Source organism: Somniosus microcephalus, chromosome 3, assembly GCF_052327205.1.
Source record: "Somniosus microcephalus isolate GS21.2 chromosome 3, FLI_Smic_1.0, whole genome shotgun sequence".
Taxonomy (NCBI): domain Eukaryota; kingdom Metazoa; phylum Chordata; class Chondrichthyes; order Squaliformes; family Somniosidae; genus Somniosus; species Somniosus microcephalus.
In genome coordinates, this window is record NC_140989.1 from 257,182,264 (window position 1) to 257,195,221 (window position 12,958).

The 12,958-nt window shown below is 43.2% G+C and overlaps 1 protein-coding gene across 4 annotated transcripts in view; it reads right to left on the minus strand.

Moving 5' to 3' along the window:
* Positions 1–1,892: 1,892 nt before the first annotated feature.
* uchl5 (ubiquitin carboxyl-terminal hydrolase L5) overlaps positions 1,893–12,958 on the minus strand; it is a 49,823-nt gene continuing 38,757 nt past the window's right edge. For 2 of the 4 annotated variants that reach the window (XM_085982369.1, XM_085982370.1), the window contains exons 9-11: positions 10,072–10,185; positions 3,599–3,697; positions 1,893–2,320 (exon numbers count right to left, since the gene is read on the minus strand). In XM_085982369.1, coding sequence (XP_085838495.1) covers positions 2,276–2,320; positions 3,599–3,697; positions 10,072–10,185 — 258 coding nt within the window. In that variant the 3' untranslated portion in view covers positions 1,893–2,275. The remainder of the gene's footprint in view (positions 2,321–3,598; positions 3,698–10,071; positions 10,186–12,958) is intronic. The other 2 variants (XM_085982371.1, XM_085982372.1) reach the window with 1 other exon arrangement.

Consider the following 12,958-nt stretch of genomic DNA (forward strand, 5'->3'; position numbering starts at 1 on the left):
CGCTCCAGTGTCGCACAGAAAACGACGACCGGAGAGGGTATCGGTGATGAACAGCAATTTTCCCGCGTTGCCGATCGCCATCGCGGCCACGGGGTGCCCATTAGACCTGTTCCTCGGTGGCTGCAGTGTCAGATGATGCTGGGTTTTTTTGGGGGGAAAACTGCAGGGAGGGCGGCAACGCTTCGCCTTCGCGCCGAACTGCGCGTGGTAGAAACACAGCCCAGCAGGCTGACGAGCTGGGGCGGCGTCTGCGGGGGATGGGTGCCTCGTGGCGGCGCAGTACTGCCGAGCTACAGCGAAAATTTTGTCAGCCTCCGCCGCGAGTGTTGCGCAGTCTTCAGTTTCAGATCTGGCCAGGGCAGTTTGTACCTGTTCAGGCAGTTGGCTGAGGAAAATTTCACGGAATAGGAAACATTCCCGTTCTGAGCCCAGGAGTGTGAGCATTTGGCTCATCAACTCTGAAGGCTTGGCGTCCCCGAGCATAGCGAGTAATCGACGGGCGCGCTCCGATTTTGTGAGCCCGAAAATTTGCAGTAACCGCACTTTGAGGGTTTCATACTTGCACTCCGTTGGGGGGTTTTCAAGGAGGCTGACGATCCGAGAGGCGGTGGAGCTGTCGCGTGCGGAAACCACGTAAAGATACTTGGTCTGATCCGCATCGATGTTCCTCAGGGTGAACTGGGCCTCGACCTGAATAAACCACGAGGGTGCTTGCTGCTCCCAGAACTGCGGTAGCTTTAACGAAACGGCGATTGCCTCCATGCTGTGCTCTTCTTCTGTGAAATCGTTCACAAAAACGGGGTCACCAATGTAGGAATTGACGAATTCCTACGAATAACTGAGATCGACACAGGAGAACAATGAAACAGGTCTTTACTCAACGGAGATGCCACGAGGACTGCCTGGGCAGTCACGTGGTTTGCGACGTGACGTCATCGCGTTTGCCCGCGTATTCCCGCGCTCTTAAAGGGGCCATGCCCCATACATGCAAACTTTATATACAAAACACAGTAATGCCTAACACAATGGTACAGGCTTAGGCTGGTGTTAGAACATCGTTAGAGAATTATGTACAGTTAGCCAGTCATTCAGTGGTTCTGCCACAAAATAGCATTTTCAGCTTTCACTTAGTCGGTAACACTCTCGCATCCGAGAGAGAATGTTGCATAATAATGAGACACTTAACAAGTGGGAAAAGTGGAAATAGATTTTTAAAATTTAAAATGGGGGTTAAATAGACTTTTTCCTTGTGAGCATACAAACCACAAAGCATCACTCGATCCCAATTTTGTCTGTATGCAGAGCTTGAATTTGGGATTTAAAATGGCAAATACAGAATCACCAAGTTGATTCAAAAGCAGCCAGCAAAAGAAAAGTTTACTATAATGTTCTTATTAAGTTTACTGGGCTGCTAGACAAAGATTCCAAAATGGCAGGGATGAAGCAAAACAATTGCCGATTTCATCATTTTACTTTAGTTTTTGAATAGTTTTTACATTGTTCTTTCAATAATGCAACCACCATTACCCCCGAGGAGCAAAAGCAGCCCAAATTCCAGATTTCTGAAATCCAGTCCCCTGCCCCCACTCCTGCAGAAGAAAAAGTGTCCGCATCTGGGCACAGGAAAACGAGAGGTACATTAACCGTCAGTCAGAAAGAGATTTTTTCTGTCTCATTGCCAGTTACAAGCCTGCGGCAATCATTATTTAACTAGTTGCTATTCCTGAAAGTGTTGCTTAAAAAAATATATACAAGAAACAAATAATTTCTACCACCATAAAATCGAGCTTGTTTGTCTCCAGGGTGTTGGGCACGCACTGAACTCAAACTTGCAATCACCAAGCTGCTTTGACTCGTAGAGAGAAAAAATAACAGTGAAGAGGAGCAAGGGCTTTTTTTTTCAAAATAATAATTTTTATTTAGCATTTATTACCATGTCATGCACCTAATCAATTCCATTACTCAACACAAGACAGAGAAAACTGAACCTTTGAAATCTGGGTTGTAAAGTGTCGGCAGCACTTTGAACAATTTGTAAGGGGGGGAAAATAATATTTTAAAAACTTATTTGTATTAAACATGGTACATAATGCATGCACACGATGCAAATGGGGAACATTTAACAGACTTGTACGAGACGTATAATTACAAATATGAGAGTGCTTTGCACTCGTTAACAGTATCTGAAAAGTCCACTGGGTTTATATAGGTCAGAGTTCACTTCTTAAAACAGAATTATCAGCAGCAAATGGTCGCAATGTATCGGAGGGAAGTTTCACTTGGCTTCTTGAGCTTTCTTGGCATTCTGTTTTTCTTTAGCCTGTGTTGATGAACAAATACATTATTTTATCATGTGAATCCAGCAAGATGTACTTAACTTTATTTCCCCCCAACTTTCAATGGCACTGTAACTAGGTGGACCAAGTGTACAAGGGCAGCCAGGAGTGATCTATCCTTTCAATTATCGGCCAATGCTCAACATCTCCCAGCCCGAGATCGGGAATTTATCTACGGCATTGTTGGTGTCTATGTATGAAGAAGTCACACCAGTGTGGTTCTTCACTGTGCTGTCAAAACTACATCTTACACAAACCCTTTGAAACCCCCAACGATGCTCATCAGGCAGGTCCAGCTGTAAACTTTTCAAACCACGAGCACAATCGCAACCTGGATTTAGGTTACTTTGAAATTTGTTGAAAAGTTGTATTAAAAAATGACACACACACAAATATATACATCACATACATACATACTTCCATGAATTTGGCCTGCTGTCACATGGCCAAAGCTGCTGGCAGATGGAGAACATACTCCATGTCAAGACAGAATACTTTGATCTGCTCATTCATGGTGTGTTTGGTGAGGGTTTGTCTACACTCGTTTCTTTTTTAAGAAGAACTCTTATCCCTGTGCACAGTACCTTTTTCTTAGGACAGTCTTCCAGCCTCCTTGGCTATCTAATGTTGAGTTGCTATGACCAATCCAAACCCTGCAATAATGCACTGGGGCAGTGGGCTATGCTTCCCATGGTAGAAATGTGCAGTTCCAGTTTACCAGGCTGGCAGATTGAATCTGGCCAACAACGATAGAGATTTTGCAGCTAACAAATGTGTTCTCAGTCCTACAATTTTCTATTGCCTCCTCAGGTTCCTCCAAAGCAATGCACCACTCCCAAACTAAGAGTGCACAGGTGACCTGCTCCCAGAGTTACACTCGAGTCAGTCTTTGAAGAGCCACTTGGAAGTGCATAAGCGTACTACAGGTGACTTGCTTTTCTTTTCAGAGAAGAGTAACTCATTGCTGCTTCACACTTCCCCAAACAACCCTCATCAAATCAGGAACCCACCATGTGGAGAATCACAGGTGCCGAATTCATGCCCTACCATGGAATGCCAGCACACTGCACCACTGGGCAGAGCTTGTTTCACAGCTCAAACAGGACACCTGGACACATGAAGCCCTCAGTCATTTACTTATCGGAGATCAATACTTCAATAAAACTGGACAGGTTGGAAGCATGCTGCTTTGCCTCCACTACCAAGAAAATTAACATTATTTTCAGCGTGTGACTAAGTTACTGTGAAAACAAGACACTTGCCTTTTCTACTAGTGGTATTAACTGCTGGTGTTCTGCCAGAGTCTTTAACAGTTCCATGATAAAGGGCAGATAGTTGTGCTTTCTTCTGACGTTTTCGATCTGAAAAAAGACCGACACAATAAAGTTAGCTCATATACTGGATTATATCTAACATACAGTGGAATCTATCTATCACAGCCACCCAGGAGACTGGCCAAATTGGCCATAATTCACAGGTTCCACATTTTGGGGATCTCAGATTCATGAGCCTAACCCAGCATAATAACAACTTGCATTCGTATAGAGTTTTTAAAACATAGAAAAATATTCCAAGGTGCTTCACAGAGGCATAGTCAGACAAAAATAGATGAGTCAACAAAGGAGGTATTAGGTGGGATAACCAAAAGCTTGGTCAAACAGGTGGGTTTTAAAGAGGATCTTAAAGGAAGAGAAGGAGGTGCAAAGGTGGGGGAATTTAGGGACGAGAATTCCAGAGCATGGGGCCTAGGCGGCTGAAGGCACGGCCGGCAATACTGGGGAGCAGGAATGGGAGACCCACAAGAGGCCGGAGTCAGAGGAACACTCGAGGTCGGAAGGTGGGGGCTGCAGGGCTGGAGTAGGCTAGAGAGATAGGGAGGGGCAAGGGGTATAAACACAAGTAGGAGAATTTTAGAATGGATGCATTGGTGAACTGGGAGCCAATGCAGGATAACAAAGTCAGGAGTGATGATTGAGCATGACTTCATGTGGGATAGGATTCAGGCAGCAGAGTTTTGAGTGAGAGTAAGTTTACAGAGCATGGAGAATGGGAGGCTGGCTAGGAGTGTTGGAATAGTCAAGGCTGGAAGTGACAAAGGCATGGAAGAGGGTTTACGGGCAGATGTGCTGAGGTAGAGCAGAGGTGAGTGATGTTATGGAAGCAGGCGATCTCTGTGATGGAGAGGATGTGGGGTTGGTAGCTCAGCCCGTGGGATTGGTATCCGGGGAGAAGGTTGGAATCAGTGGCAAGGGTATGTGGCAGGGGACAAAGGGGGCGCTGTTATTTTCATTTGGCCTTTCCTCCCGGCACGTGGGTGCACCGCTGCCCCAATGTGTTTTCCAGGGTCAGCTGATTTACCCCTCATTGGGTAAGGGGCAAACTTGCCCTGGAGATCCGGCAGACATTGGAAACAGCTGGGGTTCGGGGGGCGGTTCGTAATTGGGTTTGGATGCAACACTGTTGCCTCACAGCGCCAGGGACCCGGGTTCGAATCCGGCCTCGGGTGACTGTCTGTGTGGAGTTTGCACATTCTCCCCGTGTTTGCGTGGGTTTCCTCCGGGTGCTCCGGTTTCCTCCCACAGTCCAAAGATGTGCGGGTTAGGATGATTGGCTATGATAAATTGACCCTTAGTGTTAGGGGGATTAAATATGTGGGGTTACGGGGATCGGGTGGGATATGTGTCGGTGTAGGGTTACGGGGATCGGGTGGGATATGTGTCGGTGTAGGGTTACGGGGATCGGGTGGGATATGTGTCGGTGCAGGCTCGATGGGCCGAAATGGCCTCTATCTGCACTGTGGGGGTTCTGTGATAAGCAAGACCTCACCCAGGAGAGAAGATAGGTAAGGTGGTCAGCCAGAAGTAAGGAACAAGGTCTGCCAATTTTGTAGACAGTGAGTTGGATGTACTGTTGGCTGAAGATAGGAGAAGTAGAGGAGAGAAATAGGAGCAGGAATAGGCCACTTGGCCCCTCGAGCCTGCTCCACCATTCAATAAGATCATGGCTGATCTTGGGCTCAAAGGCACTCCCCTGCCCGCCTCCCATAACCCTTCACTCCCTTATCTTGCAAAAAATCTGTCTATCTCCACCTTAAATGTATTTAATGACCCAGTCTCCATGGCCCTCTGGGGCAGAGAATTCCACGGATTTACAACCCTCAGAGAAGAAATTCCTCATCTCAGTTCTAAAAGGGCGACCCTTTATTCTGAAACTATGCCCCCGAGTTCTAGATTTCCCCACAAGGGGAAACATCCTCTCTGCATCTACCTTGTTGAGCCCCCTCAATATCTTATGTTTCAATAAGATCCCCACTCATTCTTCTAAATTCCAAAGAGTATAGGCCCAACCTGTTCAACCTTTCTTCATAAGTCAACCCCCTCATCTTAGGAATCAACCATGTGAATCATCTCTGAGCTGCCTCCAATGCAAGTATATCCTTCCTTAAGTAAAGAGACCAAAACTGTATGCAGTACTCAAGGTGTGGTCTCACCAATACCCTGTACAGTTGTAGCAGGACTTTCCTGCTTTTATACTCCAACCCCCCTTGCAATAAAAGCCAACATTCCATTTGCCTTTTTGATTACTTGCTGTACCTGCATGCTAACTTTTTGTGTTTCATGCACAAGGACCCCCAGGTCCCTCTGAACTGTAGCATTTTGTAATTTGGAGGAAGGGGGAAATGGCCCTTTTGCTCTGTGCTGGAGGTTTGTACCACCTCCTCAAACCCTACAATGCAAGGACAAGGATGGAAATGTCAGCACATGCTTTGGCCTGGAGACTTTTGGGCACCAATGTGTGCATTATACCTGGCATATTATATATGGAGTTAGGTCACAGATCAGCCATAATCTGTTAATGGCAGAACAGGCCCAAGGGGCTGAATGGCCTACTCCTGTTCCTTTGAGCACAAAGCATCTGAAATCATCCATTTCACAAAGATCAAGACATATTCTTCCTTCCCCAAATTTACAGGCATGCATTGTAACTGTCTGCATGTGTATAAAGCTGCTAGTGGTCACAATCTGAAACTCCAATGTGATCCCCATCACCTCAGAACAGCTGATGTCTGCTTTAATGTACAGTTGTAGGGCTGGAGCAGTCTACAGAGATTAAAGGATATGATAGAGTAGCCATTTCAGAGACCTGGCTACAAGCTGGGCATAATTGGGAGCTAAATATTCCAGGCTATAGGATCTTCAGAAAGGACAGGGAAATTGGGAAAGGAGGGGTAACAATATTGATAAAAGGCAATTGCAGCAGTGGAAAGAAAGGACATCAGTAAGGGTGAGCAGGCAGTGGGAACAGTATGGGTAGAACTAAAGTAAAGGATGCAAGACTCTGGTGGGAGTTGTCTACAGACCTCCTGACAGTAGTGATGTAGTGGGAGAATGTATAAATAGAGATCAGGGAACCATGTACGTGAAACAATGTGATTATAACGGTTGATTTTAATTTAGAATGGGACAAGCAAAATAGCTCAAGCAGTAAAGGCAATGAATTTCTTGAATGTATTTGGGACAGATTTCTGGAACAGTATATTTTAGAACCAACAAGAGATAAGGCCATACTAGATTTAGGGATCACTGTAAGAGAACGTTTTACGAATATTGGCCATAATATGATTGGGTTTGAGAGGGAGAATCAAGAGTCACAAATTTAAGTAAGGCAAACTTTGAAATAAACTGACTACAGTAAACTGGGCTAAGCTGTAAATGGGTAAGCCTACAGACAATCAGTGGAAAATATTCAAAGAATTATTTGTTACAATACAAAACCAGTACATACCCGTAAAAGGCAAAAGCGCCACTTATGCAGTTAAGCATCCATGGTCAACAAATGATCTAAAAAGACAGAATTAAGCTAAAAGAAAGGCTTACACAAATGCAAGGAATAGTGGAAATCCAGCAGACTGGGATAGCTATAAAAAAAAACAGCAAAGGGATGTAAAGAAAGTAATAAGAGGTGCAAAAAGGGAGTATGAACAAAAACTTGCAAGAGATATCAATGCGAACAATAAAAGTTTTGGTAAATATATTAAGAGAAAGAGAGTGGTGAGGGGAGGTATGCTGCCTCATTAAAGACTGATGCAGGGGAGACAATAATGGATAATAAGGAAAGGAGTATCCATTTTCACTGTAGAGGAAAAGGACAAAATACCAATGGTAAAAGGGAACCTAAAAATAAGTGAAGGGGAAAAACTTAGTGGATAAGTAAAGAAATGGTAATGGAGAAGATAATGGGACTCAAGGTAGACAAATCTCCAGGACCTAGTTTCCATGTTAGAGTATTAGAAGAAACTGGTTGGGAAATTGTAGATGAGTTTGTTATTGAAACAAAAAAAAGAGGGTAAATGAAGTTGAAACACAGATCAGCCATAATATGCATGAGAGGCTGAATGACCTACTCCTGTCCCTATCTATAGTTGTCGAGTCTTACACAATGCCTGCCTTTTCCTCCTCAGAAAAGTAACCCCAATGCTAAAGAGAGCCTAATGGGCTGTGGGGGTGGATAAGGCTCTGGAAAACCTTGGGCAAATAGTGCTATTGTCAGGGGTCTCACATAGATTGGAGACGGAATAGAGTGTTCTAGGCTGTGGCCTAACTGATCTTTCTCAAATCACTGCGAATCGATTCCACACTTTAGTGGGTTGACACCCATGAGCATCTCCCTGCCCCTGAAGAGATTTCCTTAAGAAGCAAACGAGGCTGCACACATGGAGCCTGAAGTTTTGTTGGATTTTTTCTATTAATAATTGGATAATTTTTGGACACTTAAATAGTGCCACTGTGTGACTGTAAGAGGATGTTCGTATCAGGGTAGGCTGTTGGAGCAGTGGGTAATGTAGATGAGGGTCTGATCTGAAGACTGAATTCAGTCAGACAGGTATTCAGTTTTTAGTTCCTGAAGGGCTGTCAGAATGTCATTAAATCGACAATGTCATGCTTCATATTTAGTTAAAACAATCCCTCACTAAATTGCTTCAAATGTTTCTTGTAGCTGGAGGAGGCTGGTCAGCATCTTGATTACCATCAGATGTGACAATCAGTTCCCTGGATTCTCGTGTCGAGATTTCTTCCTGCTGCTCCTTGTATATCTACTGCTCTTGCCAGAGAGATTCTGAGGCATGCAGCACACCAAAACGATCCTGGAAAGTCTGGAAGGAGAGTACCGTGAAGTTTCTCCAGACCAGCCTTGGCTGATAAAGCACAATTTCAGGATGCCAATGGTGTGCTCTATTTTATAACTCTAGTCAAAGAATGAACTTCATTGTAATTTTCCTTTGCATTACCTCTGGGAAAGCAAACAGGGGTAATCAGGAATGGCTGGAGTGGATACTTTGGAAGCCAGCCAGATGTAATGACATTCCCTGAAATATACTGGGCACTCTCAACTGCCTTAGGACAAACATATCATAGGAGCTCCCTGGGCAGCAGGCATTCACGTACATTATGCAGTGCTGGTGGTCACAGATAAGTTTAACATTGAAACAGTAGAATCCCTTTCTATTTATACAAGTAGAAGAATTCACAGAAGGAGCTTTCATCACTATGTGGGGTCCATCAATGGCCCCATGTACTCTGAGAAAGCCAGCTATCTTGGAGAATCTGACTCTCCTCTGGCACCTTCATGCAATTTGAGGCTCTTTCAAAAAGCGCATCAGTTGCGTCTCTTGTACATCTCTGCAGGGCTAAGGGGGACACATTCAATTGAGAGAGCAATTGAGTTTCTAGAGATTGGACTCAGATCCGCAGTCAACATTTCACAAATATCCTCAGCAGTTCCTCTGGGGAACCTTAACCTCTTCAAACATTGCTTCTCTTAAAAGTTTATGAAACAACTTCTGCTTCTGCATGTTCAAAGGTGAGAGGTAGACGGTTGGGAAGCATACACCTCCTGTGCAGTTGATACCTAGCTCTATCCCTCTGAATCTGCACTCCTTCATCCTGCACTGCAGCTAAGAATAGGGGAAAACCATACTTGAATGGCTGTTAGGCAGCTGTCAAGGTGTGGGTGGGTGGGGGGCGGGCGAAAGATAAAACAGGGGAAATTTGCTTCATTAAAGTGGAAAGGAGAAAACAATATTCTCCAGACCACAGAGCAGTACCCAGTAATACCAAAAAATGAATTACTCAAAAACCAGAGTGCATATATTCATAAAACTCAGTTTAACAGTTGCAACGTTATCCTCCACCAGTCACTACAGCTTGGCAACAAGGGATGCCTGTTTTGGCTTCTGTTTGGCATCCTAAACGGCAAGGGCGAGCAAAAGTCTTGGCGAGTGAAATTGTTAGGATGCAGGGGTTTCACTCTCATCCATGTGTCCATTAGCAGGCGGCCTCGTCACCAGAGGTCAGAGATCCAAGGCAGCCTATTTTGGGGCAGATTCTGCTGCTGTGACCCCCCATTTAACTTCCAGTTTAACTCCAGCACAACGGCAGAAAGCCTGGGCTGTTACATTAATGGGTTTTGGACACTACAGTCTTGCTGAAGTTCATGAATGTCCAACCAACAAACATGCTTTTCTTTGTAATCATAAGTCTGATTGAAATGTACACGTGTACATAGTACTTTGTGTATTTTTTTTTTCTTCCAAATTGTGCCTGGTTTTCCTAACCTTATGGTTTTATTTTCCTTTCTTATTAATACAAGCTAAAACTGTTCAAATACGGAGAGGTGCTGCTACGCTGTACAACAGTTAATAGCCATATTTTGATCCAGTTTTGGTAAAACCCACCTTATACCGTTTTAATTTCTGATTCTCTTCTTCAATCAGCATCTGATATTTAGCTACTTCTGACTGAATAGAGTTTATGATACTGTTGCTCTGATCTGTATCCATGGGTTCTTCCTGCACAGAGAAAACATAGGATAGAAAGAACCTTTTCAGTACCCAATCTACTTTTAAGCTTCCAAATGCACAACCATCTTAAATCTTAAATAATTTCTTATGTATATAATTTTCTAGGTTTTTCAGATAAGGAGTATAAAGAAATTTGAAATTAAATTAAAATCATGACAGGTTAAACAATAAAAAAAGGAGTAAATAGTGGCTGTCCCACCTGTAGCCCTCAGGATCTGTGAAAATACCTTATAAATGGAGTACAGTCGACTCCTTTTAATTCAAAGTATCTGATAATTCAAATACGTTTTAGGACCAAATTCCACTTAGCTGTGTATTTACATTATTTAATTCAGATTATTGGATAATTCAATCTATTTTTAAGCACAAAAATGACTTTGAATTATCAGTCACAGCTTGCGTGTGGGAGCTGTGCCAGGGAATGCCAGAAAATACAAGTTTCCGTTTGCTGTAAAAATGTTGTGACAAAGAGAGAAGAAACAGAAGAGAAATAACTTAAAAGTTAACGTAAAATAGGGATTGATGAAACAAACTGAAAGATACAGAAAAGGAAACAAACTAGATGCAGAAATAGAGACAAGTGGCTAGGTAAAGTCCCAGTGCAGAGCAGCAAGATGCAAGATTACTCACACAATACATGGTTAACCCGTTCTGAAGAGGCACAGGTCAAACACTTCTACAAAAGGAGGAAAGGAAAATGACCATGGGTTGCTCTTACACACCTTCAGTAGGTAGCAAGAGCTTAAATCCAGAGTATAATATGTGGCAATGAAAACAAGTGAAATGGGAAGAAAATAAAGTGCAGCACCAAAGGAGAGAAAGAAGGTGGAAAGAGTCCAACACAAAAAAGGATAAGAAGGTAACATTAAAAAAAAAACAACACACAAATTGGAAGAAAAAAATAGAAAACTAAAAGGTTCTAGTAGTCACAAACGCACAGCACAAAGATGACCGCAATCCTGAAGAATAAAACACAAAGTGTAACAGAAGCCAAAACAGCAAGACTCTCAGCCCATGACCGTGTTAGACACTGATGCAGTGAAGGGGAACTGGAAACACGTGGAAGTTTAATGAACATCTACTCTTTGGACCACAAGATAGTTTTAGCCTGAGTTAGTGGACCAAATTATTCAGAAAGTTGAGAGATGCATATTATGGTGCAACACAGCATCATTGGTTGCTAAGGCAACCCTGGCACTTAAAGGCCTACCACAGGTTTTGAAACAGAATGTTCAAAGGTTGCCATTACTAAGCATTACTGTATACAGTCATGCATTAGAATTGAAATTTATGCTTCCGTTTGGGGTTTAAAGCTGTGGTTCATTTTATACATGGATCTTGTCTTCCCTAAGCATTCCCTCTGGGCCAGTTTCACTCCTAGTGAAACAATTTCACCGAATACCGTTGACCAAACTGCACACTATACCAGTGCACCGTCAGTTGTTGCTTCATTCTGCTTTTCCAGGAACAGGATATCGAATTGGCAACTTTCCCTCCCAACTTCAGCCCAAGCTCCCACTGCTCATTTAAAATCAGAGACAGCCCAGCAGAGTAGTTACAGAGAGAGAAGATTTAAAATCAGCAGTGGGTAGGAACTTACTGATTGAAATGGGAAAGAACAGAAAGAAAAGCATTCATGGGCACCAGTCAATGGGAAGGCGAGAATTTTGTGGGCAGAACCTTTGTAATGTTATCAGTGGCTTATAAGAGAGTCCTGATTTTTTGGATGGAAGTCTGGGGAAGGGAGAGAGGGAATGTTGCTTTACATGTGAGTATATAAAATATATTAAAACAAGTATTGAAAGGGACAATGCTGAAAGTCAGTGGAAACTTCAAGCAGCTTTTGAAGCAAAGCCAAAAGAAACCCAGGGGAAAGCTAACCGAAATATGGGGAAAAAAATTTGATGAATGTCAAGAATATCAATCAATTTGGAGAGACACAAATAAAGCCTCACTGCAAAGACGGGCATTTCGATAAGGTGGTCAACAAGTAAATGGAGCAACCTGAATTCAAACTAATCAGGACCAAACTTTTACAGGAAACAGTTGAACAATTAAGGATGACTAAGCTGAAGATACAGTAAACCATGTAGTAGTTACAAATGCAATGGCTAACCTATTAAATGTTATGAAACTCCGAAGGGAACTAAATGGCACAGAAGTCGGGAGATTAGAGGGGAAGACTCATCAAAGGCTTTAAGTCACAGGCGAGCAGGAGAAACAGGAAGCCAGTAAAGTAGAGGTGATCAGCGACCCTATCTAGCTAGTCAGTAGCATTTCAACTGTCAGGAAGTGGGGAACCAGCTACCAAATAAAACACCACCAGAGCTTACCCATAAACTTGAGAAGGAACCAGTGGTACCCAGCAGTCCATAAAAGATGACCAAATTCAACATCACCTTCCCTGGTAATATCACAGAGACAGGAGGGAAGCCACTGGTTAAGTTTATGTTTCCAATGTATGGAGACCCAAAGGATGGCCAAGATCCCATTATGTATGTGCCTCAGTGCAAAGTTCACTTTATCTTACATTATTTAGGAAATAAATTCTCCTCGTCCTCCGAAATGTGCTTAATACTGTTGAAAACTTACTTAACAGCCAGTTGGGCTGAATTCCAGAAGAAATTTCATGCTGCATTCCTGTTAAGAGGATTGAAAATTAATCAGCAAAAGGGATAATAAGCCCGAAGTGACAACATACCTTGACATTGAGTTTTATCCATATGGCTTAAGCAGCAGACTATGGTGAAATTGGTCCTCA